This window comes from Lissotriton vulgaris, chromosome 6 (assembly GCF_964263255.1).
Source record: "Lissotriton vulgaris chromosome 6, aLisVul1.2, whole genome shotgun sequence".
NCBI lineage: Eukaryota > Metazoa > Chordata > Amphibia > Caudata > Salamandridae > Lissotriton > Lissotriton vulgaris.
In genome coordinates, this window is record NC_141694.1 from 509,531,022 (window position 1) to 509,557,103 (window position 26,082).

The 26,082-nt window shown below is 41.0% G+C and overlaps 1 protein-coding gene across 2 annotated transcripts in view; it reads right to left on the reverse strand.

Moving 5' to 3' along the window:
- COL12A1 (collagen type XII alpha 1 chain) overlaps window positions 1–26,082 on the reverse strand; it is a 358,581-nt gene that overhangs the window by 56,563 nt on the left and 275,936 nt on the right. For both annotated transcript variants that reach the window (XM_086926511.1, XM_086926512.1), the window contains 4 exons: window positions 20,060–20,098; window positions 19,826–19,964; window positions 14,197–14,339; window positions 13,194–13,303 (listed from right to left, as the gene is read on the reverse strand). In XM_086926511.1, coding sequence (XP_086782637.1) covers window positions 13,194–13,303; window positions 14,197–14,339; window positions 19,826–19,964; window positions 20,060–20,098 — 431 coding nt within the window. The remainder of the gene's footprint in view (window positions 1–13,193; window positions 13,304–14,196; window positions 14,340–19,825; window positions 19,965–20,059; window positions 20,099–26,082) is intronic.

The window sequence follows — 26,082 nt, forward strand, 5'->3', positions numbered from 1 at the left end:
AATAATCAAATGTATGATTGACTTGTTTACTTTTGACTCAGTACACCAATGTGCAAGGAAAGGCCAAACATTGAATGGGAATGTGTATGAGTGATAGTGTGGATACACATGTTCATTCATGCTCACTAAATATAAGAATGTGAACAATGCAAATGGTTAACATCTGATATGTGATGGTTGAGTAGTGGTAGGAATCTAAATGGGTAATGTTACTAGGGTATAATAATTCGAAAGCGATTACCTTTTCTTGTAACTGCTTGAAATTGATTGGCTCTATTTACACACTATGGCAACTCCCTTCTGATTGTGACCATGCAGACCATTAACCAAAGTGCCTAAAAAATAACATCCCTTCTCACTTTGGGGTGAAATTAAATGCAGTGTTCTATCCAGGACCCTAAAGCCATTTATGGCGTATATCTCTTATGGACCATCCATCAAGCATAAAGCCCTCTAGTTTAAAACTGTTTTGTTGTGTCTGCTTTTTCTTCAGTTCAGGTAAGGGACAGGTCCAATATAGCTGACACACCTAGACAGCGGAACATATGCCAGAGCAAATCTTAATTACCATATGAACTTTAGTATTTATTTGCAGTCTTTCATAGCACAACCTTCCCTTTTGCGGCATCAGGGCCCTTTAGGTGTACATGTCTTACAGCAATATTAGATAATCATTTCTCGAAAAACGCTTTTAAGCATAATGCCATATTTACAGTTGCAGACAATTTAGCTTCAATAGCTAATTTATGTCAATGTTGTCCAGTCCTGCGCCATATTATCCAAATAGAAACGTTACCTTGCATTTCTACCACTATTGTGGGTTGGTTGCATCTTGCGTTTTTTCCAAAATGCTTTTTATAGGATTTGTTTCATCACCCTTTTGTGGCAAAACAGGAAATTGCCTTCCTGAAGGAATTTCATTTCAGATTTTAGCTCTGTCTGACAATGGATCTCTTCGCTTTTTTGTCTATTGAATTTTAGGAAATCAAGTATCAAATTAAGGTATTGGCTTTGTATACATTAGTACGTCAATATAGTGTGGGCTATGGAAGTGAATGTCAGTAGGTTCCACTTATATATTTTAGGTGGTATTCTTAATGAAATGGGGGCTCAGTTTCAATCAACCAAATTAAAACCCTCGTCAACAAAACAATGAATAATCAACACTATTGGGTTGTGAGCTACAAGCTATGTCTGTGGTGAAGTGATGCTAGCAGTGATGGAAGTACCATGTAATTGTTGTTTTGCCCATAAATGTTTCTGTTGATATGTTGCTCTGCGATATCACATCACCCTACATGTAATTAAATATGTAAAAGATGGCTCTAGAATGCAGTAGTAAAATGTTTTGGTATGCTAAATAGCGATTTGCACAATATAAGTATTGTTATATGAAATCTGCGGTATAATTGGTTTTAACTGTGTAATGTTTATGTTTTATTAGATATATGTACTGAACCTAAGAGATAAAAGGAAGGAATATTATTTGTCCAAGTCCTGAAGAAGGTGGCATTATCGCTTTGGTCCCACCGAAACGCGTTGACGCATAAATCTTTGTTAAATTCTAAATTGGGACAAGAATTACAGAGGCCAGATCCTTTTGCCTCTCGCCTTGTTTACAAATCTTTCGAATTAACCTTGCAAAGGCACAGTTGATTTGCCTTATCAATGATCCTTCCGTATAGTGTTTGATTCTTGCCGTAACTATGTATTGTTCCATGTAAGCTTTATGTATTGAAGATTTTGTTTTTTATGATTAGCGGGAACTATGTGATTCTGACATGTTTATACTCAATCTATTGATTTGACACTGATTTTTTAGCTTAAATTTTTATTAAATGTATATTTCCTTAACTTATTGTTTCTCTGTATTCCTTATGGAGGTGTTCCAAGTATGAAACATAAGAGAGAGTGACAGTATTGATATTGAATAGAGTGATTTAAAGCTGCTTATTCCAAAGGGAATCTTTTTATTTGCTTGTCAATTTAGGTGCTCTGTCTCTTTGGACTGTTTGAGCCCCTCTCCTTGTTTCCAAGGTAAGCGTGGAAAGAGCATAACTTATTTTCGTCCTACATAGATAATATCATTACTCACCTGGAATGATGTTAGTTCACAGGTTAGCAATCAATTAAAAAGTTTTACCTCGTCAAAAAAAATTGCATATTAATCTCGGGGAGTAGCTTTCCAAATAGTTCATGCATGGCCTTTTAGATTGTGCTATCTCCACCTGCAGCCATCAAGATGAAAAAACATATGAGTGATGAAGCCTGTGCCATCAAGGCTCTTCGGACTGCCCTTAGAAGTTATGTAAACAAGCATTGGTAATGCACTGGTTCCGCCTATGTGATGAATAAAGAGCTGTCTTTATCAATCATCGTCTGGGAGAAGGAAAGAGCTCCCTGACAGATAACACGGGAGAGGAGAGGATGTGGCACAGTGGCCAGAGATGCTGACTCGATAGGTGGGGATCCCGGTTCGAGTCTCGGCAGTGCAACATCCTGTGATTCTAAGCAAATCACTTAATCTGTCCCAGTGATAAATTGTTACATAAATATGCTGCAATAGTAAAAAGAAAAAGAGGCAAAACTCTATGAAAAAATCGTTCCACCAAAGCAGATGTTAACAGTATTTCAGCTTTGGGAAACTGATAAGAAGCAGTCGAGGAACAAGCAATGTTAATTGCAGGGAAATATGCTACAGTCAATATAAATGGAGGAAAAGTAAGTGGTACGCATAGGAACCAATGAGAAGCCAGGAAAGAGAGTAGGTGGGATGTAAGTCCCTTTTAAGTTTATATTAAAAGCAATAGATTTCGCAAGCACTGTGCAGGCGAAACCTAACAAGCAGAGCGCAAGTACTGTGCAGGCAAAACCTTAAAAAAAAAAAAATTTGAAAAAATGAAAAGCATTCCAATCTTCAAAACAAATTAGTGTCTTGATTTAAGAGTTAAGCAGGCTTGTATTTACACCACTATGCGGGTGATAGCAAGAGTATGAAGAGTGACATTAACGCTCTGAGTGTCAGCTTTCATGAAGTGTCATAATTACTCCAATAAAGTGGAGACAGTTTAATTTATGGCACTGAAATAAAATTCTGCCCTCTGGATGAAGATCAAAATGCTATTCCCTTTCTCTAAAAGCCACTATTAGTGCATTCAAATTAAACTGTTGAGCACTCAGAGAACTCAGCTCATTTAACCTGCATTATAAGTTTAATCTGGAGGAGTTCGTCCAGTGCACTCCTTAGTTCCCAAAACTGAAATACTGACATAGAACCCTTAAAAGATACTGACACAAACAAGTGTGTTGCCTGCCTGGCTTCCATGTGTGCTCTGAAAGCCTGGTAAACAGAGCTGGACTGGGAAACAAAACCAGCCCTGGCAAAACCCCTAGGGGGTTAGGGGTGCGGCCGAGCTGTTTGCCATGGTCGGTTACGGCCGATTTAGTTACAGTGGCCAATATTACAGCTATGCTTCAAAAATGGCCCTGTGAAAAAATCGGCCCCCAGGGGCCTCAAACCAGCCCCCAGCCCTGGCGGCCCACCGGGTAAATGCCTGGTGCCCGCTATGGCCAGTCCAGCCCTGCTGGTAATTACCTGGACAAATCGCTCAGCTCGCTGACTTCACACGAATATGAAAGGAGAAGGTGCGAGCATAAAAACCCGAAGTCTGTTGGTGTAGCTCTTCCAGTGGGTTTCAGAGGCATTTGACGGGACGGAAGTGAACTCGGTTTCTCGGCAAGCTCTGTGCTTGGCCTTCACAATGAAAAGGTTTATTAGCCCTGCGCCTGCGAGCACATTGTCAGCGGAGTGCAAATGCACAGCTGAGAGATGCTGGCACCTGACTGGCCTCACTGAAAGGCAGAATGTAGACAGCGCAGGAGCCCACCCAGTGCAGCTCTGTGTGCTCCGGCACTGCAGTGTTTCAGCAGAAGGACATAGGTTTCTCTACGCAAGATGCATACAGGGGACTTCTGGCTAGGGTGTTAAGCCAATGTTTTCCTAGGGTGACTGGCAACCCTTTGCAGATTGCTGTGTGTCAGTAAAGGGTGCATATCCACAAGAGTGTGGGAGGTTCAGCTTCTGGTAGAGATCAAAAACGTATTCCAAGAAGCGCAGTATCATTTTGCTGTGCTGTTTCCAGGTATCTGCTCATTAAAATGCCAGCAGTTTGTAGCAACGGTGATTTAATTTTTCTGCAGAATGCAACCCAGGTGGGCTGGGTGCGCTCAAGTTAAATGCAGCTCATTGTCAAGTGTGGGGCAACCAGTCCGTAAAATGCTTGGTGAAGAGAGAGTTACGCAGCAGTTGTTCCATGACTGGGCGAGATAGCCATTTGGGAGTTACTATATGAAGACTGAAGTATTGAAGGTGCTCCCAGCCACTCCAAGTCAACTCATTGTAAGTGGCCAGAGCTGCTGAGTTGAGAACTGGAGATCCTGGTTTGAGTCGCGGTGGCACAACATCCTGTGATTCTGGGCAAATCACTTAGTTTCTCCGATTGAAAAGTTCCTGTATAAATCTGCTGCAAGACTTAAAAGCAAAAAGAGGCAAAACTTTATTTAACAAATAGTTTCACTAAAGCGGATGTTAACAGTATTTTGGCGACGGGAAACTGATAAAAGAAGCTTTTGAGGAACAAGGATTGGTAAATGCTGGAAAATATGCTACAGCTAATAAAAATGGAGGAAAAGTAAGTGACATGCACATGAACCAATGAGAAGCCAGGAAAGAGAGGAGGCGGGATGTAAGTCCCTTGTAAGTTTATATTAAAAACAATAGATTTCTCAAGCACAACAAACGCGCTGGCAGGCGAAACCTGAAAATGAAGGTCCTCAGCTTTCATCAAGTGTTTGGACGTATATGGCTGCTACAGTTCTGCCACTTATGCCAATCACATTTGACTTCAGACTGTTCTAAAGCATCCAAGGGGGTTACAATTGCGCTTCAAAAAACCTCAAACAAATGAACAACCTAAGTACTCCAAGAGCAACAAGTAACATTCATTCTGCTGTGTAAAGTATATTTGATCTTTGAGGGGCACTGCTGTGTGCCATTACATTGAAATAATTTCTCAGTAAAATAATTGATGATGCATCAAGGAATTAGAGATTTTAGGTGCATCTTCAATTTGCACTTGAGTAAATACCAATAGCACTTCATACACACCGAGTGCCCTGAGCATGAGTAACTTTAGTCCCAATACTTGGAAACAAGTTTAAACTGAACAGGGCTTTGGGTAATAAAACCTACACGAAAATAATGAAGTTACTACAAAAACAATCAAAGACTATTGGGGGAGAATCTTATTCACTAGGCACATAGCATCGGCTTCGCCTACTTGTATTCCTTCTATTCATAATGCATTCTTTACAACGCATCCGATGCCTAAGAGTGGTCTGCAAGCTGTGCCGGTATGGAAACAATGACTCCTGGAATACCTAGTGCCACGTACAACCCAACATGCCGACAGATACCGCAAGAGGAAAACATGCTATTCGTGATTCGCTTCCAAATTGTTCACGTCTTTTTACAGTTTGAAAGGTTTCCTTTTAAAACATTGTTTATGAACCCAATGGAAAATGATTGTCAAAGGGCACATCACCGCGCTCGGTTTGTAGAGAACCTTTGTGCCCTGGCAGACAAAACTATTTTTGAAATATTTGGCATGACGTTTTAAATAAAGAGAAATTCCCTTAAAAGTCCTCATTGAAACAGAAGGGCCTCCAGAGAACGGCATGGGATTTGTACTGTAAATTGTACGTGTTTTCCCACACGGGACGCCCACGGAGGAGAGTCATCTCAAGTCTGCACGCACACACATTTCATTTCACACAATTGGCAACTGCTGCTCCGTGTCTTCGCCTATTGCTTGACTCTTGTGTCAAAAGGAATTTGGTTCCCAGGCAACACTCCCTCTCATGTCCTTTTGCTTGGTGCTACCCGATTACATCATCAGTACCATAATACAGGAAGATGTCAAAAGAAGGAAGTCAAAAATGAATAAGCATACCTTCCTTTTGTCTATTTGGATTGTTTGAGTATAGCTGTGCATAAAAATAGAGGAACTTTAGGAAGCCATATGTAAACCTCATTTGCCATTTGCTCCTGGTAATTACATCAATTCCATAGTATCTTTTAATTTCTTGATTTCTTCCCTGTCCTTTTGATCTATGTCTGCGCCCACATTCACATTTTAAAAATATGATAGGAGTCTTTGATGTAGCCCATGTTAGGAATTAAGTGTGTGCAGTTTTCCACACTGACATAGTGTTCAGTAATCACATTTTGAGTGATTTCATATATGTGTTGTGAATTTTTGTTTACTTAAAATGTATGCGATGCTAACTGCAGCACTGAACCCAGTAAGGCCGTTTCAAGAAGTCTTTTATCGTTCTTTTGAAGAACATTTTAATTAACCCTCTAAGATTTCAAAAGGACCGAGCATCCATCTCACTGTGAGTTCCACATCACCTGTGATGTTAATCCTCATAGCTTCTTTCCATTGTATCTCATAATATATCACGTGCCTGCTAAAGGATCCCCGGCTCTACACTGATGGGTCCTTTCCCCACAATCCTTGCAGTGATTTCCACACTGCTTCCTTTCTCCATTTGACTATTCCAATGCATTCCATTTGCATAGCACTGATGTGTTTACCTTCAATCCTATCCATAACACCTTTTCATTCGAGGTGGACTATGACGCTCAAACTCGCCCACGCCAGTCACCACAATCTAACCAACTTCCCTAACCTTGGCCATGATGGCAACCCATATAAACTGTGCCACTGGAAAATAACCACAACCACATGATGTAAGAGGAAAGCAAGGAACTGCTGGAAACTCTGTTGTGGTCAACTACTGGAGGGCTAAAAAGAACAGAGTGTCCAAGACATTCAAATGTAATTTCCTTTTTTACAGCTGCATCAATGAGGCAACAACTATTTTTCCTTGGAAGTTTGCCAAGTTTGGATTTTGCCGCAGTAATTGTGCCGGCCGAATAGCAGCATTCCAGACCAGAACTCCAAGCTGCCACTGAGGAAAGAATCCCGCAATGTTCCGAGCAGACCACCGAAATAATGGGAAATTAATAGGACACCCGAATTTATAATTCATCAATTTGCTCTACTCGCTTATATAGACAAAATACGATTTCTTATTTCGTAATCCAGGTGGTCTACATTTTAAAGTATCATTTCCATGGGGTAAATATACATTATTTCATTAAACAGCATATTGTTAACATTAGGAAGGAAAAAATGTGCTCCTATTATGTCGCCCTCTGAGGTGTACAGATGGAGAAAGAATGCTGTGACATTTAAATGAGACCCATTTGTCGACTTTTAGACAAGGCACTTATCCAGACTTTTTTAAATGCGTCTTTAAGGTCAATTGTTCTACCTCTTTCCTGTTCAAATAAGGTAGAACGGCTTGAGATATACCATGTAATTTATTAATTCACCTCGCTATATGTCACTTTTGTATTCTTAAAGTTAATTTTCAAATTCATCCACATTTGTTGAGGTTTTTTTTTTAGGGGACCATTAAGTCACATAGTAACACTATTGTGTGACTTGACTAAGCCATGGAAACTTCTTTCTTAAATCTTATTCGAGGGGCCACAAGGCAGATGGGGACTAGAGCCTCCCAATTGTCATGGTTGAGGTTCTTTGCAACCAGCATGCTGGGGACTGACCTACTGTGGCTCTGAAAACTGGGCCAAGTACAATCCTTTTGATGCTTGATTCTCAGGATAGCAAGGATGAGCAGTCGTAGACTTCTCAAGGAGGTAGGTAGTGTGGGGAGGAAGAGATCAGAAATCAACAGCCACCAGACATAATAAGGAAATGTCCAGCCCAGTGCTTGACTTTATGATAGAAAGTACTTTTGATCTCAGAGCAAAATGAAATAGTGTATATTTCCATGAATATGACATGTAGTGGAAAGATAGGGCAGGTTGGGAAAACAGAGAACAGACAAAGGAAGGTGAGCTAAAAGTACCAAGATTTAGGATAAGGCAACAGCGTATTGCACCATCGTGCATCCAGAATGACAAGGCAACACCACCTATGCAGACAGGGTGCGCTAGGCTACAAGTGCAGCCGGAGGGAAGATGCACAATACAACAGCTGCTACAAGGAGAATGGAGGAAATGCGTAGCATTTGGGTGCACTATAAGGGAAATGGCTAGGGGAGAGGAAGGACTAATAGAATTTGAAAAAAAGGTGAAACAAAATACTGGGAATTTCAGCCCCAAAAGAAATTACACCAATTTTCGTTAGTGAAAGTAATTGCACGCACATAACAAGACTATCACGGGAAGGGAAAAGTGATCAGTGGTCCTCACCAACTAGTGGGTTACAAGGGCCTGTTCTTCACCTGTGGGCAATGGGCATACTTCTATTTGCCCAAGGATGGTATGGCAGTTGCTACCCTGCCTCCATAATTGCAATATCGTAGCACATACCAGAAATATTTCTAAATGTGATATGCTGAAATACTTGCAGCTAAGCTAGCGTTCTGCTCTGTTCTCGTATCTTTCTTGGCCAAGCCTTCATTACAATAGCAGCTTTACTTCTGAATCTTGGAAAAGTAATAGCATCTGTCTCAAGTTTTGTGGCAACATAACGGGGCCTGAAATATTAGTCATTTGGTATCACTAATAAAAGATGATTTCAACAGTTGCAAAATGCTGCGTCCTGTCATTCATCCATTACACCCCCTTCCCTTCCTGAAAATCGTCATCCTTTTTGCTAGGGCCAAGATTCACACTATTGCCTTTGCCACCCATCAATGGGTTTAGGTAGGATTACGCTCAGATGCAATAGCTCAGATGTTCTCACTTTTTAAAGTATGCAGCTCAGCTTAACAGTTTATGGTTTCTTTAGCGTTAAAAATAGTCTCTGGTGCATGCAGAAGATCTACCAGGATTCCTTCCTGTCTCCCCTCCCTTGGTGCAAACTAATCACTGTGGTTTACCCTCAAGTGGCTCTCAACAGTCTCTGACAAGAGGTGTGAACACTTCATTGGTGTACCATGATAAAAAAAAAAAAAAAAAAAAATGGTGGTGCACAGTGAATTCTGGAAGCTGCGTTTTCATGGCAGTGCCAGGCTCAGCAGCTGTGGTCCTATTGGTTGGCTGTAGCCAGGCTCTCAGCAGAGGTAATTGTGGCCTCTATGCTGAATCATCTTGCAGTGATAGCTTCTGGTACTGGCAGTCTCTAGGCAGATCGGGCTCTCCACTTGGCAATGAGGCAGTTCCTCACTCTTCACCGCAGCACCAGGTGATCAAATTCACTGTTGACTGCTTTGTTCCACATTTATGGCAGACACTTGGTTTGGTTCATTTAATGAACTGAGCAAAGAGGCAGAGGGGAACTTTTCAAAGCAAAGTTCTCCTATCACACTATTTAGGGTTGTCAGCTTTCTCTTGGGTCCCCCTCACTGGGAAAACCCAAACCACTCCTTCTGGACAGTCTCCTCCTGGAGGGCAAGGAACTCTCCTTCCCTCTGCCAGAAGACAGGTAGGCTTCAAAGCTTTTTAGGCAGACCAGTTCCTCCAGCAGAAAGGGTTTCCTTCAGGCTGACTCCAAGCAGGAGTGTCCACACATGGGCACAGGGCAGCATGGGATTTCTGCAACTGGCTGTCATCAGTCTTTCTAAAGCACTACATCCCCACCCATCACCCCTATAATCTACCAATTGACAGTGCTCAGGAGAAAGTATTCAGCAGCATCTTTCTAACAACATCTTCATCGAACCTCTACAAGTAGCCCTGCTGGTATCATCCTCAGTTCATTGTCTGCATCTCCAGGCTCCATCCACCAGTATGCAGAAAAAACACATCCCTTACCTATCCAAAATGAGCCCCATCGGCTTCAGTACTCACACACTCCTAAGGTTCTACAACCATATTTGCAAGATACCCTCACTGGAAATGCACACACTTTCAACATGCACAAGAGATGTCAGTGCCAAGTTTTGACTTTCAAATAATTGCAGAAGTCAGTAGACCACACTCTCCCTGACACAGATAAAAGAGCTCAAGTCACACCAAAAATTCACAAAACATCGCAAGCTGCCACCACCTCTTTATGTGCTACACCCATGGCAGGGACAGAATCCTACTGTCTACTATGAGGGGACTCTTGGTGTGAACCTACAGGTCACAGAAAAGATCCTGGACCTCTCATTAGTAGGAGAGGCCTAGACCGCTACACATATGCTAGATTAGTGTGATGCTAGAGCAGAGGTGAAGGATTGTAGGTGAGCTATAGCAATGGACATGCCCCATTGCTAGTGCAAAGAGCTCCCTCTTCGATAAAGGGAGGGAGAGTATTGTCCTAGGTGCAGTGACAAAGAATAAATAAAGTCCCTCCTTATCCAGTGGTACAGCTTGTAACTTTTTCAAAAGTTTCAGCTCTCTCAACAACATAATCTCTACTAAGATCAGTGCAAACAAAGCATAAAGCATAACAAGATGCAAGCCACACAAATGCATGTTTGGATTGTAGGGAAAGGAAGGACCACTGTTAAAGCCAGCAAGTCTGCCCAGCTTGATGTAACAAAGGCAATATAATGAACACTAATCAAAGTCATCAATCATTGCATCGTCCTCCAAAACCATGGAGTCTTTTCACGCGGGATGGCTTTACTCTCAATAACAGAATAGGTCCATTGTTCATTTCTACCCTGCTTAAAAAAAACAAATTTGGTCATTTCTAACTTTTTTTATGTCTTAAATTATATTAGTTATGCAGTATCCACAGTTGCTGCAGTTGGCTACCACAAAGACCTATGGAGAGCAAAAACACAAATTATCCAACCCTACTTTGACGATCTGAAACATTCATTTGATTTGCCAAGAAAAGCATGCATTTTCTTTTATGAACAGCAATATTATACTTCTGTATACAGAAAATGCGATTAATAATTACATATCCCACAGGGCTGTCAAACATGGAATGTGTGTGTGTGTCAAGGGCCAAGCATAAAATTGTGGCCACCCTGGAAGAGGAGTTTTCCGCGAACATCTGTGCTCCCACTGTAGTGGTCTATGGAAGCCTTGGGAAAGAACTAGCCCTCTGCATGGGCCAGAGAGACACAGGGGTCCAACAGTATTAATAGAGCCCAGCTGCATCATGTTCTTTTGGTGTGTTTCTGCGTCAGGTATTCATGCAGATGAGGGACAGATATGATGCTTTGCCTAGATCCCCTTTACTCTCTGAAAATAGCCGTTGAATGTTTATGGCATAAACTGCATGCTTTTGTCCCGTTCTCATGGCGGGCTCTGTGGGTCAAATGCTGTCCAGTTTAAAAGTAATTGTATCTAGATGTGCCACTCATTGAAATCACGAATACCCTCAATATAAGGTTCCATTGGGTAGCCACATGGCACTATCACCTCTGAAATCACCAATACCATAGGATGTAGTAATTAGTGGATGTGGTTTTCCTGTAATACTACAGGTTTTCTCCTATGTAATTGGGAATTGTTCGCACACAGATTATCATGTTTCCCACAGTCCAGGCCCTTTTCCTAGGTGTATGCTAGCAGGATTTTACTGTTGATAAGGATCCATGACAAATCAAAGGCGTGGTTTTACTTTATGTCACACGGTGCGTAATTATGTAACACAGTGTATTGGTTTAATTTTGGGATCTTTCCATAAAAAAACATAATGCAAAATTCACGAAAATATGTGAATTACGCTGATATAATTAAATTTCACCTGCGCCTAACTGTGAGGTGCAGGGATTTCGGGAAACAATTTTTGATATTCAGTTGGTTAGACTGAAAAAAAGATATTTCATGGTATATTCATCCAAAACCATTTTGTTTTGCAGAAGCTAAACTGAAAGGCACAGAAGAGTATATATCTTTAGTAATCTGACAACAATCACGAAAGTCTGCATATCTACCATTGTCCCTTAATTCAGGGGGGTGGGATTAACATAAAACAGACACATAGAGAGTAAGTAACTGGCAACGGTTAAAAAGTTAAAACGCACATTTGTATGAACCAGAGAGTGAAGACAGTGACAGGAAAAAAATAAAATGAAACGCGTGTGTCTTGAACAAAAAGAAGAGACAAAGAGGTCCCAACACAAGGTTATCTCTGTTTTCATAAAAATGTGCGTTTGGGAAAAAAAGCTCAAAACATGCAAGCTTAACTGGATGTGCGCACAACATCTAGATTCATGAGTAGCCCTGCTTGGAATACGCAGTTGTGCAAACACTGAAAATGATTTCTGCTGAAAATTATGTTCTTGTTTTTCCCCATTTCTAACTTCAAAATCAGGCTTTCCCTGGAAAGGTGATGAGGGGAAAGCGTTAGACCCTGTACTTCACATTTGCGGGCGCTACAGCGACTTTAATTGTAGAACGGGCCCATCATAAGCATGTTCTCTGTCCTAATAGCAAGCATTAATTCTAACTCAAGGACCTCTTGATAAACCACCCATGCTCTGTGAAAAAATACCAACTGCAGCTTATTCTATGTAGTCCACTATATACTTTAGATAACAATTCATCATCTTTCAGTGTCCCCAGGGATCGGTGGCAGAGCAGTGGAAGACGGCCAAAGATTACATTAAGGCAGTCAGTTCTCAGCATAACTAAAAATGGTGGGAAAAGGAGCCGGGTGGTGAGGTGCGTAGTTGGCAAAACTCAAAGGACTGATCACTATCGTACTGAGCAACGGTTCAACTGCCAGAATACGTGCATACAGACGATATTACACCTTCTGGCACTTTATTTTGTCAAGTTTCCAGATGCAGTGTTGTAACTGCAAAGCAAGCCAGTGAACCAGGCAAAATGCACAGGCTTTGTTCATTGATGTATGTAAAGGATAGTCAGGGGTAGCGCTGCCTTTGACATACCTGGGCTCAGTGGTATGAAGGCAGCAGCAAGAACAGAAAGAAAGATGGTTCTAAGAGCTCTGTTTACTTGTGGTTGGTTTGACTCTACTGTTCCAGAGCACCTAAGCAGCAAATAGTTGGCCTTTCAGCCAACAATGTTTCTGTGAAGTCATCAAGGGGGTCAAAAGGTGTAAGAGGTCTCTTCCGTGATGTTCCTTTACTATGTTATCATTGTGGTGTTGCTGAACCTCTTCTGGTGGAAAATACTTAAACTGCAAACATTTTTAAAAGAAGATTTCACAAAAAAGCTCAAGAAGTGATATATTAAGTACCTTGTGAAAGCTTCCATGAAACAGTTTCTTTATCTCTTCCCCATCAAAGGTTACAGTTTGAGAGTCTCCACTCGCACCCTTGTTGAAAAAAGACAACGTTTTTTTGGAACCTGTAAAAAATGACAACATACATTTTGCATTTAAACATTAGCACCAATTACTACAAGTACAGAAAGTTAGTGGCCTGATTCCCATACTTTTGTGCATACCTAAGTTGTACTTAGGTGTACAATTAATGCATATGTGGGGGTGCATTTTAAGAACCACTTTCAATTAATAATATCCTATGGATTTTAATGTGGATCTATGGGTTTTCCCCCTCCTAAGGGCTGCATTGGTGCCTTGGTTAAGGATATGTGCGTGCTCACAACAGTGCATTGACAGAATAAGGATTACTCTGACAGGACCCATATATTACATACAGTGGTGACATTTTCATGACAGGTGCAACTCATAAGTATTTGCTTCAATGTACTAAACATGGCATTACCACCATTGCTTGGTGGCAAAGTGATTTATGATCTATGTGATGCCTAATACACTTGCCTACTTGGCAAACTAATTATGATACATGTGATTGTGGTCTAATGTGTTTTACGTATAATCCAGAGTTATTTTTTATGTATCCTTGTGTTGCGTCTCTTTTGTGGTGTGCCTAGTGTGTCACTGGTGTGTGGGTTGTGCAAATGCTTTACACATGGCCTCTGGGATAATCCTGACTGCTCTGCAAAGATACCAAGGGGATGAGCAGGGGTTATCTTCAGTGTGTAACTCCCATCAACACATACAATATATACATGTATGTTTGTACACACACACATTACACACACACGCACACAGATAGATAGATAGATAGATAGATAGATAGATAGATAGATAGATAGATAGATAGATAGATAGATAGATAGATAGATAGATAGATAATTAGAAGTGCATTGTGCAACTTACTGAAGCTAATGCGTCCATGAAAAGCAAACTAATTCAATGTACAAAATTCTCTCACCATCAAGGGACACTCCAACTTGCGGCCTGTTTCCTCTATCTGTAATTTGCCAGATTGCAAAGGGCTCATTTCCGGTTTCAGGAAGTAGTCGGAATAACAAAATGATAGTGTATTGAGGAGGCATTCCTTCTGGATGAAGTTCCCTGTTAAAAATAATAATTAATATGGTTATTTAAACACAGAATCCTACAATATTATCAATAATTAATTTGGGTCTTTCAACCCAGAATCATACAAGATTGTTAGGAATGTGGATCAAATATAATATTTCCCTCCCACATCTCTTATCTAAAGAGAATCCTAAGCTATAGATGCAGCATAGTTTACGAGAATAAGATTGTATGGGGCAAGGGGAAAAACTGGGATTAGCGTAAGTTGTGGAATTTGAATGGACTTTGGCACGTTAGTATAACTTGAAATCCTATATGTCCTAGGTTGATCCTTAGTCCATGAGAGACTTGGGACACACCTTAAGATGCTGAGACCACCATGGAGAGTTTTCAATAGATAGAAAAGGTAGCACAGTGGCTCAGAATAGCCTGATAAGTGTTTAAGCAATGACACAATGAAATGCATTCTTCTTTTTCTGTATTCAAGCATGGAGCTGAGGAGCAAATGCTGAAGATTTTGTTTTCCTAAGCAAAATCAGAAGGTGGATTCTACTCTACCTGCTCATCAGTGAATTGTTTCATCCACTCTTATTCAAGACTAAATTAATCTTTTTTTTAGGGACACAAAAATGGAGGTGTTCTTGCAAGCTGAAAGGAGCTTAATGAATTATGAACTGGCACAGCCCCTTCTGCAGGCTAACATCATCACTTGTCCACTTCCCAATTTCACCAATTTCTCCCTTCATACTGGTGATATTTTAGGATGAATTTACTGCAGTGCAGATTTCGGCTTATCAATAAATTAAACCAATGCTGACTGTACTAACGCATGCATGACACCACGTAGCAGAAACACCATTGGGAGATAAAAGAGTAAGAGAGACACCTTGTGAGGAAATCAGTGAGTTAAATTATTGGGTACATGAGAGTGAACAATATTCCTGTGCAATATGTAAGATTTTCTTAATAACCTACTCTGCAATAATTATAGCTATGATGCCTACTAAACATAAAATCAGTTTACAGGCACATTACTATTTGCTGTACACTGAGTTAAAGCCATGGCTACAGCTGGACTTAAATTGTGGAACTCTGCAACACAAGACTGCAGATTTGCCACATTTCCTTGGGTCTTCCATTGACAGGGGAAGACATAGGTCTTCACACATTAGATGAAGTAAGTTGACCAGTTAAATATCTCAATGCGAAATTAATTATAAAGATCCATCCAACTCCTTCACTGACATTCGAATGCTCCGGTTTGGGAAGTTGCTATTTGCTGCTAGCATTTGGTTTACCCTCCTTCGACTCGTCCTAGTACATAAAGTGCTGTTGAAAGGTATTACTGGGAAACTGTTGTGTCAGGGCATGTTACCATTCCCAGGTCTTAGGTCAATGTGGAATTTCATTGTTGATGGCATCTGAGGCTGTACCATTATCGGTGCACTGGCCCAGTCGGTGCATGTGCACAGGAGCACACAATGGAGATCAAGCTTTGCACCTGTTTAAAATTTAGATTGTGCTGTCTGTAATACCCTGGCTAACCTTTAGTAAAGTCCTGTTCAAGACTGGCCCAATTCGAGCCCCCAATGTAATTCAAACTTCCTTCTAATTTCATCTTCAGTTTTGGCATAATTCTAGTGGCTCTGCTTGTTGCTTGAAAATCACATAACCACATATTGAAAAAGAAACTGTAGGCTAAAACAATAAAATTACTGCAAGTCCACTAGTTAGTTGTGACTTTCATAATGTTAATGGTGAAGTAATATGTCATAAGTGACAATCATTTATGTACTTTGTAAAGTCATCTATTACAGCAAGGCTGATCCTGTTAGCATTGCATTTGGTGTGCAGATTGTGGTCTGTATGGCAGGTGTGCAAGCTGTGTATTGCAAGAAACAATGGTTCGCTATAGTATTTAGTCTCAATTGAGAAACAGTTAATCTTAATTAATTAAAAGACAAAACAATTATCGGTCCACCATGGCAAGCACAAATTGGCAGATAAACGATGCTGTATTGCAATTAATGTATTCTTTACATATTTTTCAAGAATCTCAAGCTTTCTTAGGGGTATAGGAAAGAGCCAGTCATATGTAAGTAAAGAGGCGTGCAATGATAAGTGAGTAATGGAAAAAGTGCAACATATAATAAACAAAAGACATATGACTCCTTATGTTAATTTTATGCAATAGAATAGGAGTCAGTAAAAGTCTACTGTTGATCTAGGTCATCATCAGGATGGGGCTTGTGAGCAGCCAATATCAGGTAGTAAATTAAAGGGATTCAACCATGGGAAAAAACAATCCCAATGAAAAGTCAGTAGGGAGGTCATTAGCCCTGAGTGAAAAGTAATGATGGTGACCTCAAGAAATAAGAGCCTCAGCTGGCTGGCTAGAGCAACGTATGCTCGTTGCAGGAGAAGGGTAAGAAGGCCAATTAATCAGCCCTTCGCAGAAGGAGCCTCGTGGTACTGTGACTTATCGAGCACACTCTAAGAGGTAGGAGACAGGAAGGTGTAACAGCATTACACTGTCCTGGAAACCAGGACTTGAGGAAATAAACTAGGGCTGGGCAGTAAACTCAGCTCCTTCAGAAGAGTTCACAGAGTTTTGCCACTCTGAACTCTGCTTGGAACATGGAGTTCGGCAAAAACTACTTTAACTTCAGCGGAGCAGAGTTTGCTGGCATGATCCACTTAAACATAAGATAACAGGTCTAGTTGCCTCCTACTGTTTTTGTTTAGGGAAGGTGCCTTTGAAGAATGAATAAAATGACCATCATTAGTGACTCAGTAAGCGTGGCTTTGTGCTGTTTACTGGCCATAGATGTCAAAGATGGACTATCTGGAAATGTCCAAAAACCTAAATGAAAGACTAATCCCAGAGGTGGGGAAAAACCCTGGCAGGAGAAATTTAGGATGGACATCAGCTCCGAGGGCAGAGGAAGAGGAGAGAGAGCTGCTGAATACACAGTCGCAGCAGCCGAGGGACGTGGAGACAGCAGGGAAGAGGAGCGAGGATGCTGAGGAAGGCAGATTTCTTTTTGCAATTTTTATAGTGTTGACATGGCCCGAAGGAATCAGGGTGTTTTACAAAAAAACAGGAGAAACTAACCAGGAGAGAGACTGAGCCAACCTGACAATGAGGCAGAGAGAAGGCAGAAATTAGGTCCCAGCTGCTACACCCATCGCCCTGCAATGTTCCGGGAGGAGCGTGGCTGAGCCAGCCAGGTTCGGAATCGATCTGATTGTGGTTTAGGTGAGGGAATGGTAGGGAGGTATCGGGAAGGGAATCTCTTGCCACTTCTATACATTAGCAATCTGCTTTGGTAAAAGTTATCCATCAACATGAAGCGAAATATCATGCTCTGAGCTACACTTTGTGGAACATGCACCAAAAGGGTGTTCGATGTGTGTTTATTGCTGTCGGGGTCACGTATCTGTGCCGTGCTCCACTATGTTATTGGTGGTGCACATGCCTGCTCAGTGCACGCAGCTTGCTGTTTCTCTTTTTGCACAACACTGCGTGGCAAAAGTGAAAATCACAAATAACAGTAGGGGTGGCCGAGCAATACTCCAATCGGGTACATGACTATGAAGAATTTAGATGGGTTTTTTTGCAACTCCAAGGAATACCGCATTGTGGAACTTCACGAGCTCTGCCCACCCCTACATTAAACCCCTGTAGGAATACATCACTTTATGTACCCTTGGGGGGAGGAGAACTTCATCAGAGAACTACTAGAAGGCCACTGAGTAACTCAATGCAAAACAACAGGGAAATACCCAAATAACCCTCTAATACCTGGGTAAAGGACGTACTGTTATACAAATAAAATTGGTATCAAAGGAAATAATACAGGATACTTTGACTGAGTAGAGTACATTTAATTACTCTCTCTAAATGACCATTGTTCATCCTGAGTATATCACAATCTTACGTACACAAAAGGCACTAGCGCCTCTCAGCAGTGGAATAGAAAACACAAATCACAATTACTTATACATTACAAAGAAATAATAAACACTATAATACATAACAATAACCCTACAGAAATTAGACATACAAGTGCCCCCCCTGTATTTGTAAGGGAACCACTCTGAGGAAATCTAACCTGTGCCACACTGAATGGCTATTCAATTGATAAGCCTAACTCTAATGTAGCACACAACTATTCTTAAACATTCGATAAAAATGTTTGCAAGATTCCTCCACATGAGTGTCGACGTGACCACGTTTCAGCCTTATGTTCTTTGGCCTCTTCAGGACAGGGTTACATACATTAATAGAAAGATTGGGCAGCAGACACAGTCTCTCCTACACAATAGAAATCCACTAATGTCCGTGAAAGGTACGTCCCTCTTTCTGGGGGAGCCCGTCCAGATTAATAAGGGTAGCCTTTTCCCATTCCCAACCTCAAAGGCGGCGTTACCTAAGCAATTAATGCACACTTGGCGTTGGCAGTCACCAAACCACCGGAAATTCTCACTCTCTCTCCTACACTATGACCGCGAACAACTGCTGCTGCCCAGGTAGCACATGTTGCACATCGGCCTACCAGGAAGGGGGCCAACGAATGGTACCGCATCTAGCACACATCCTGCAACACTCTGAAGGCTGGAGTCCTGGTTAAGTGGTTTGGGGAGCTGGTCATTGCTGCGGAATTTTAGGGGTTAATTGTGTAGCACATTGGAGTATGGCACAGAACCAGAGATGAGGAATGCAATTCCACTGAACTCCTGTCTAGACCACATCACGCCTAGTAACAAGGGTGGTAGGTGAACCTGAGTAAGACTGGTGGTCCCAAGGTGATGGGAGGTCCTGCCGAGGATGGGGGCAGACTTCTTTTAACAGGCTTATGACCAACTGAGCTCACTAAATTGCCTCTAAGAATTTATTTTTGTCCAACTGTAATCTGTAATTTGCAACCTGATTTTAGTCAAATGCAATTTTAGTGACACGCAGTGTACTGCATGAATGCTTCATTTGAGTAGAGTTGAGAGACTGGTTTTCAATTAAGCATTGCCGTATTAACACAGCCATTTGCTAATTTGGATTTCATCCAGAACAAGGTAGTTCATTTTCACAGACTTTAAACATTTTTACCGTGGAACCCTGCTCTGCTCATTATAGCATAGATAAAGCACGCAACTGAAAGATCGGAAAGTTGATAAACCCTGTAAAGAAAAACAGACTTTATTTTTATCCTACCAATTCAAACTGTATCTCAAATTGCTACAACTAAGAGTAGTCTGTAAACCATAACATAATCCGTGCTGTGTGTGCCAAGATTAGGGAAAAGTTATGGTGCATTTGAAATGTTTACAATTAACTATATCTGGAAACGATTTCGAACCGTATGTTGCAGATTACAGAGTGGTATTGTGAGCACTAATCAAAATGTAATTACACTCGGTAGTGCTGAACACAACAGCAGTGACAGCTTTGTGAATGACCGGTACATTTTCAGCACATCAATCGCTGTGAGGCCTCCAACTCTCTTCCCCCTCACACTTACGATGTAGGCTGCGTGATTAAGGCGTCTTTATGCAGAGTGTATGCTACAAAGCTGTTGAATGATCCTGGTTCCATCGCCACACCTGGTACAGATGCAAACGTCTTCTCTGTGAGATTGTAAGCTTCCAGCATTCGGAAACCTTAACAAAAATCATGTGGTTAGATGCAGTAGAAAAACAGAAAAAGCCAAGTAATAACAATGTTGGTGTTTTTCTGGAAGCTCATTGGTTCCTACCTGGCGAAGTGAATCCGTCTAGGTAGATGAGTGGGCACGCTGAAATATAATGGACAAGCAGCAGATTAGATTTTGGGGTGGTGTCAGAGACGCATTCATCAGCTGCCTAGCGCTATTGTGACTTTCTGTCTACTAAGTTGGCTATGGAGCTCCGTTCCCAGAATCCCCAATGCTGACACTGAGGGACAGATTTACTATTGTTTCAAACAACACAGCACACCAAGGGATATTGCTGCATTGTGCTGCATGAAAGGGAGAGAGTAGAAATATACCATATCTACTAAGATATGGCGCACTTCTGCTTTCTCCTTGTGCTGGCACACTTGTGACTGCTTGGTGCCAATTCAGGCACGCTTGCGCCATGGTGCTAGGGTACCTCTGCTGTGGTCAGGATTGTGTTTATGCAGTAAGTAGTACCTTACTCCACAAAAATAATTCTTAGAGGACTATTCCTCTTTGCATGTGTGCGGCAGAATGCAGCAGACATGCCAAGAGGAAGTAACAAAGAGAAACAAAGATATTTTTCCTCGTTAAGCCTCTCTCGGGTAGGCACAACATTTTGGTGCAAACCCAAGTTTACTGACTTTAGTCAACCAGGGTTTGCATCACAATGCATGGGTGGATGCAGGGGAATGCCTACATAATGCCTAGCCAATGAAGAGTAACTCAAGGCAGTGCAAGGTGCTGCATTGCACTATTCTATGGCTGAAAAGTGACACAAAGTCACACAAATCTCGATTTGCATGGCTTTACAAATGTCACTTCAGCAATTGCATTGCCTTGTGTTGACTATTGTGATGCTGGACAAAACAAATGCATAGTAAATATGGCCCCAAGTGTATACCACTGATCATTATGTTGAGTCTGACTGATATGATATGAGTATAAACATGTGCTAGGGTACAAATAGCACAATTTCATGCAACTTCAGGGACCTTGTAAACCGGAGTCCGGGTGAATACAGTACAAAGAGTAGCTGTGACAGGAGAAAGAATTCGACTGCCATTTGAGGGTGACACTAATGGTTTGGGGAGATTGCTCTTGAATTGTTCACTCCCCATTATTCTGCAAAACGATAAAGATCACCAAAACTTCGAGACACATGGAATATTTGATGAAACTACCACCCACATGCATCAAACTCCCGTTTTGCGTTTCCAAATTTGCGATTTTTACCGAATCGCAAATATGGATTCGCAAAACGGGATGCATCATAGAAAGTGGTAAATATTTCCGATTCGGTAAAAATCGCAATTTTTACCGAATCGCAAATATTTTGCGAATTCAAAATTGCGAATTTGCTATTCCCATTGATTCCTATGGGCCAAAAGGCCCATAGGAATCAATGGAAATTGCGAATTCGCAATTTTGAATTTGAAAATGTTGATGCATTCCATGGGTGCAGGGGGGGGTCCAAAGGACCCCCCCCCTGCACCCCTGAAATGTATTTTTAAATGGATGTTTCACACACACATGTCCTAAGGACATGTGTGTCTGTAACATGACATAGTTTAAAAGGTAAATTAGAACATTTAAAACATTTTTCGCAATTTACCACGAGGTTCAACCTCGTGGTAATTTGCACTTCCAAACTTTGTATTCGCAATTTGATTTCAGAATGATGCATTGCATTTAAGGAATCGCAAATTTGCGATTCCTTAAATGCAATCGTATTCTGGAAAGTCGCAAAATTAGCGATTTTCATCACAAAATAATGATGCATCTGAAAAAGCATTTTTGGAATCGCAAACGGCCGATTTTAAGGAATCGCACCATTTGCGACTCCAAAAATGCTTGATGCATGTTTTCATTAGCTCGGTAATGTTCAGTTGCACCTACATAAGCTATGATATCCTTGTGCAGTTAAGGCTTAACATAAGCAAATCAATTATTCAGAATGAGAAACTGACAAATATTGACTCAGTATCAAATCCCAATTCTGGAGGATCAATTAAAGATAAAAAAAGCCATTACAGCATACCACTATCCCAATGTAAAAACAACAACAATTAAATGAAAGTTATGGAAGAGGCAAACATAAACATATTGCATGAATGAAGGAGAATCACAACCACAGAAGACTCCTTTTCCTTCTGGTAACCCAGGAAGGAAAAGAGGTAAGTAGGATCAGGCAAAATAATGCAAAGATAGGCGTGTGTTGTATTTGGAAGGGTAGGAGCAAAATAAGTGGATAGGCCTATCTATTGCTGTGCACCACTGTTCATCATTTGCATCTTCAATATGGAGATGCAGCTGTGCGACATCAAATATTACATTGACTGAAGGTACTTCAGTTGATACTCTGTCATAGTATCTCCGTAAAGCAATACCTGTCCTCTTTATTAAACCGCTGTGCACATTGAAGGTCATGTTTTGATCATGTGTTTTGAGGGTGTGGATTGCAACATGCACTGAATAGAGATAATAATGGAATTCGTAAAAAATATTTATTCCTTGTAAGTCTCTTACTGATACCCCAGTTGTTGACATTACTAGATATAAGAAAGCAAGCACGGGCCCTGTTAGAAAAATTGCAAGGTATCAGATTGCATAAGGAATCACAGAAACCCAGTATTGGGGATTGCATACTTGCTGACTTTGGTGCTGTGCAACCTGATGAATACTAATGGGAGTTGGGTGCACTCGTTTTATTTCGATTTAGAGCAGGAACCTTGAAATACTCCCTTTGGTTTCAACAAGGTTCCAGTACAACCTGAGCTCACTAGTTTGCCCGTGCAACAATGTATCAAAGCAAGCTATGGTTCACTTTGCTTTCTTCTGTGGGTATTACCAATTATTTATGAGAATGTATTTAGCACCTTTTTTAAGATTCAGAAATTATTGTAAATGCCAACAAGCTTTTAGGTGTTCACAAGAATTAACTGATAACGAAAGCTGTTGTTGTGTAAGTTTGTTTCTTAAGGCAGCCGTACGTTCAAGAAGCACTATGCACTTTGACTAACCTCATGTACCTTTTCAGACCATTTATTATGTATACCATGCTTTTACTCATGTTCTATACGAAATATGCTGGATGCTGTTGATGTTCAATTTTTATCTTCTCTGTATGTATTTTAAAGTGCTTCTATGGCGGGTCTTCTTGCTGAATAAAGATGCTTTTGATTGATTATTTATACGAGATATAAGTATCTTTCACCGACATTAAAACATTTGCAATATTTTTCAACTAAAGTTTATTTCATGCAGTACCCTTTTAGATATCTAAATCTAAAATGTATTTGAATTTTTTATTAATGATAAGAGTAGAGATCTATGAATATTTTCGCTCACTCGGAGCAATGTTTAGTCCACCCGGGATTATTCTAGCTCATTAATAACATGTTCCGCATTTTCCTTGAAGAGCTAACAGCTAGATTCATCAACGTAAAATCGGCTCGCAAAGGGCCAGATTCTGAGAATCTGGCCCTTTGCAAGCGCAATTTTTGCATTTGGGATTCATCATCCCAAATGCAAAAATCGCTACTATAGAATTCGCAAATTGGCGAGGAATTGCATTTAAGGAATCTCTATATCTCTATATCTCTATATGTTGCATGTTACACACACACATGTCCTTGGGACATGTGTGTGCGTAACACCAGCATCCAATATCATTTCAGGGGTGCAAGAGGGTGTCTTTTGGACACCCCTGCACCCTTGAAATCGCAAACTCAACATGCGAATCACTAATAGCGATTCGCACATTGATATGTCTTCCCATGAATGGGGAGTTATTCCTTATTCCTTAAATTAGCTAATCGCAAATAAGGAAGATGTAGGAATCGCTATAAATTTTGCGATTTCTACATACATCCCGTTTTGCGAGTCTTTAATAGCGATTCCTTAATAATCGCTATTAAGGACTCGCAAAAGAGGAGCATGATGAATCTGGGGGTAAGTACGTTAAAAAAAATGCTCAATCTGATATTTAAAAAAAAGACACCAATATTCAAAATCTTGTCAGATTTATACATTTTAGGCAAAAAATTGCAACATTCTAAAATGTCATGTTTAGTGTTGCTACTCATTTCTATATAGAATATCAATTTGTACTTTCAATTTTGTTTGATTTACATGCGCAAAGACGGCTGCAGTCTGTCAGCCTGTAGCATTTTCAGACTCATACTTCTGGATTATGAATATTAAAACCATATTTGCAAATCAATACCTAATCCACATATCTCACTGGACAGAGCTATTGGTACTTCTAGAGTTATCCTACAATATGTCAGGCATTACAAGTTTCTTTACCACTCTCACTGTCAGTTTAGTTTCCAGACCTTATGTTAAGGCAGATCTCCAGTATTTGGATTATTCAGGAAATGTAGCTAAATGATAACTTTAAAAAAGTGCATGTTGAGGCACACCTCAGCCGAACAGGGATTAAAGATCTCGATGTCCAGTGTGCACAAAAATGTATTTTTAAAGCCTGATGCTCTGTTTTCAATACACACTGGTCCAAAGGCAATTTCTGGCTCCTGTCTCTAACAGTAAAGGAGAATTGCATCGCTGCTACCTTCAGAAAGGGGGAGTGTGGTTTTGGAAATGACACACCTCCATTGTGGATTCTGGGGATTGGGCGTGCTAACAAAGAGATATAAAGTACACACCGTTGGAGGTGGTGTATGTCTTTGTACCTGGTTCTAACAAACAACAGGATGTGTGGAGGGTCAGAGGGAATATTTAACGACCTGTCCACCCACTCCCCAATTAATAGACAAAAAACACGAAAGAGTGGAACAGGTCAGGATAGTGGTGTGTGACTATAACAGTAACTGGGGTCCAGCCGGTTGCATATGTGAACCAGTGCTCGTTGGGAAACAAAAAGAGCTAGTACCAATCCCATCAGACCACCCCTTCGGTGGAATATGCGTCATGTGGGACTTGCTGATCAATCCATATCTTGGCTGGCCATGTAGTGCCAGTTATCGACGTGGATGTCAGAAGACTAGTCAAGATGTTTGCCATACTGTGGACTAGATAGTGCGCAGTGCTAGAGTGAAAGTGATAAATACAATGACTACACTGGCTCTGAAAGGGCATGCATATAACAGTCCGTGTGTCAAGGGATAAAAAACGGCGCTAGGTAGTATGACTACCCTCTGGCGCTAGTGCAATACGGTCGACATGTTTCTGCCCAAGGGGAATTTCCCCGGCATTCTTCAGGACCTCGAAAGTAAATAGGCTACTGCCGCTGTGACTGCAACAGTCACAAGAGATGATAACTAGCGAAACAGTTACTAGTAAAAGGATACATGTCTACCAGGAACATTTATGGTTAGACGTCCACTAAAGGGAGAGAAGCATTTCTTCTTCCCAGCATTATGTGGGTGAAGACCTCACCTCACCCGGCAACCGCTCGGGAGCATGAGGCCCCGCTCTGTCCGTCGGTACCTCGGTTAGTAAGCCAAGCGGAAGTGGAAGTGGTTCGCCTCGCATGTCACTTAGAGCATGCCCACCCACACCATGGCTCAGGGGGACCCTGAAGGGATAGCGATTGTAAATCACCCATGTAGTGCTCAGTAGTATTTGCACCCTAAGAAAGGAAGGCTGTTTTAGATATGTTTCTCGGATAGCACATAATCCAGGCCCATATAGGATTATCATTTTTGCCTAGAAACCGTTACTGTGGGGGAACACTTCATCATGAAGTAATTAGCACTGAAAGAGCACTATTGCATTCAATTTTACATAATGCGCACATTATACCAATTGCATATATATATATATATATATAAATATTTGTCCTGTTTACATAAATGTTTTCACAGTTTCCTACAGTCACTGCACGCACATTTGAAAGGAGAATGTGTTTTCAGTCGGGGTCAGTACTATTTGTGTCTTTAGTACTAGAGGGGTCCTTTTAAAAGCTTCTTGTAACAAGGTGATTCACTGATTGAGAAATGCTGTGCGCAGCCGAAACACGTCTCAGTGTTTTCATGCCCGTTCCAGAGTGACCAAACGCAGTAAATCAGCCATTATTTGGATCCTCAAGTACGTGCTCCCTCTTTTTTGGTGAGAAT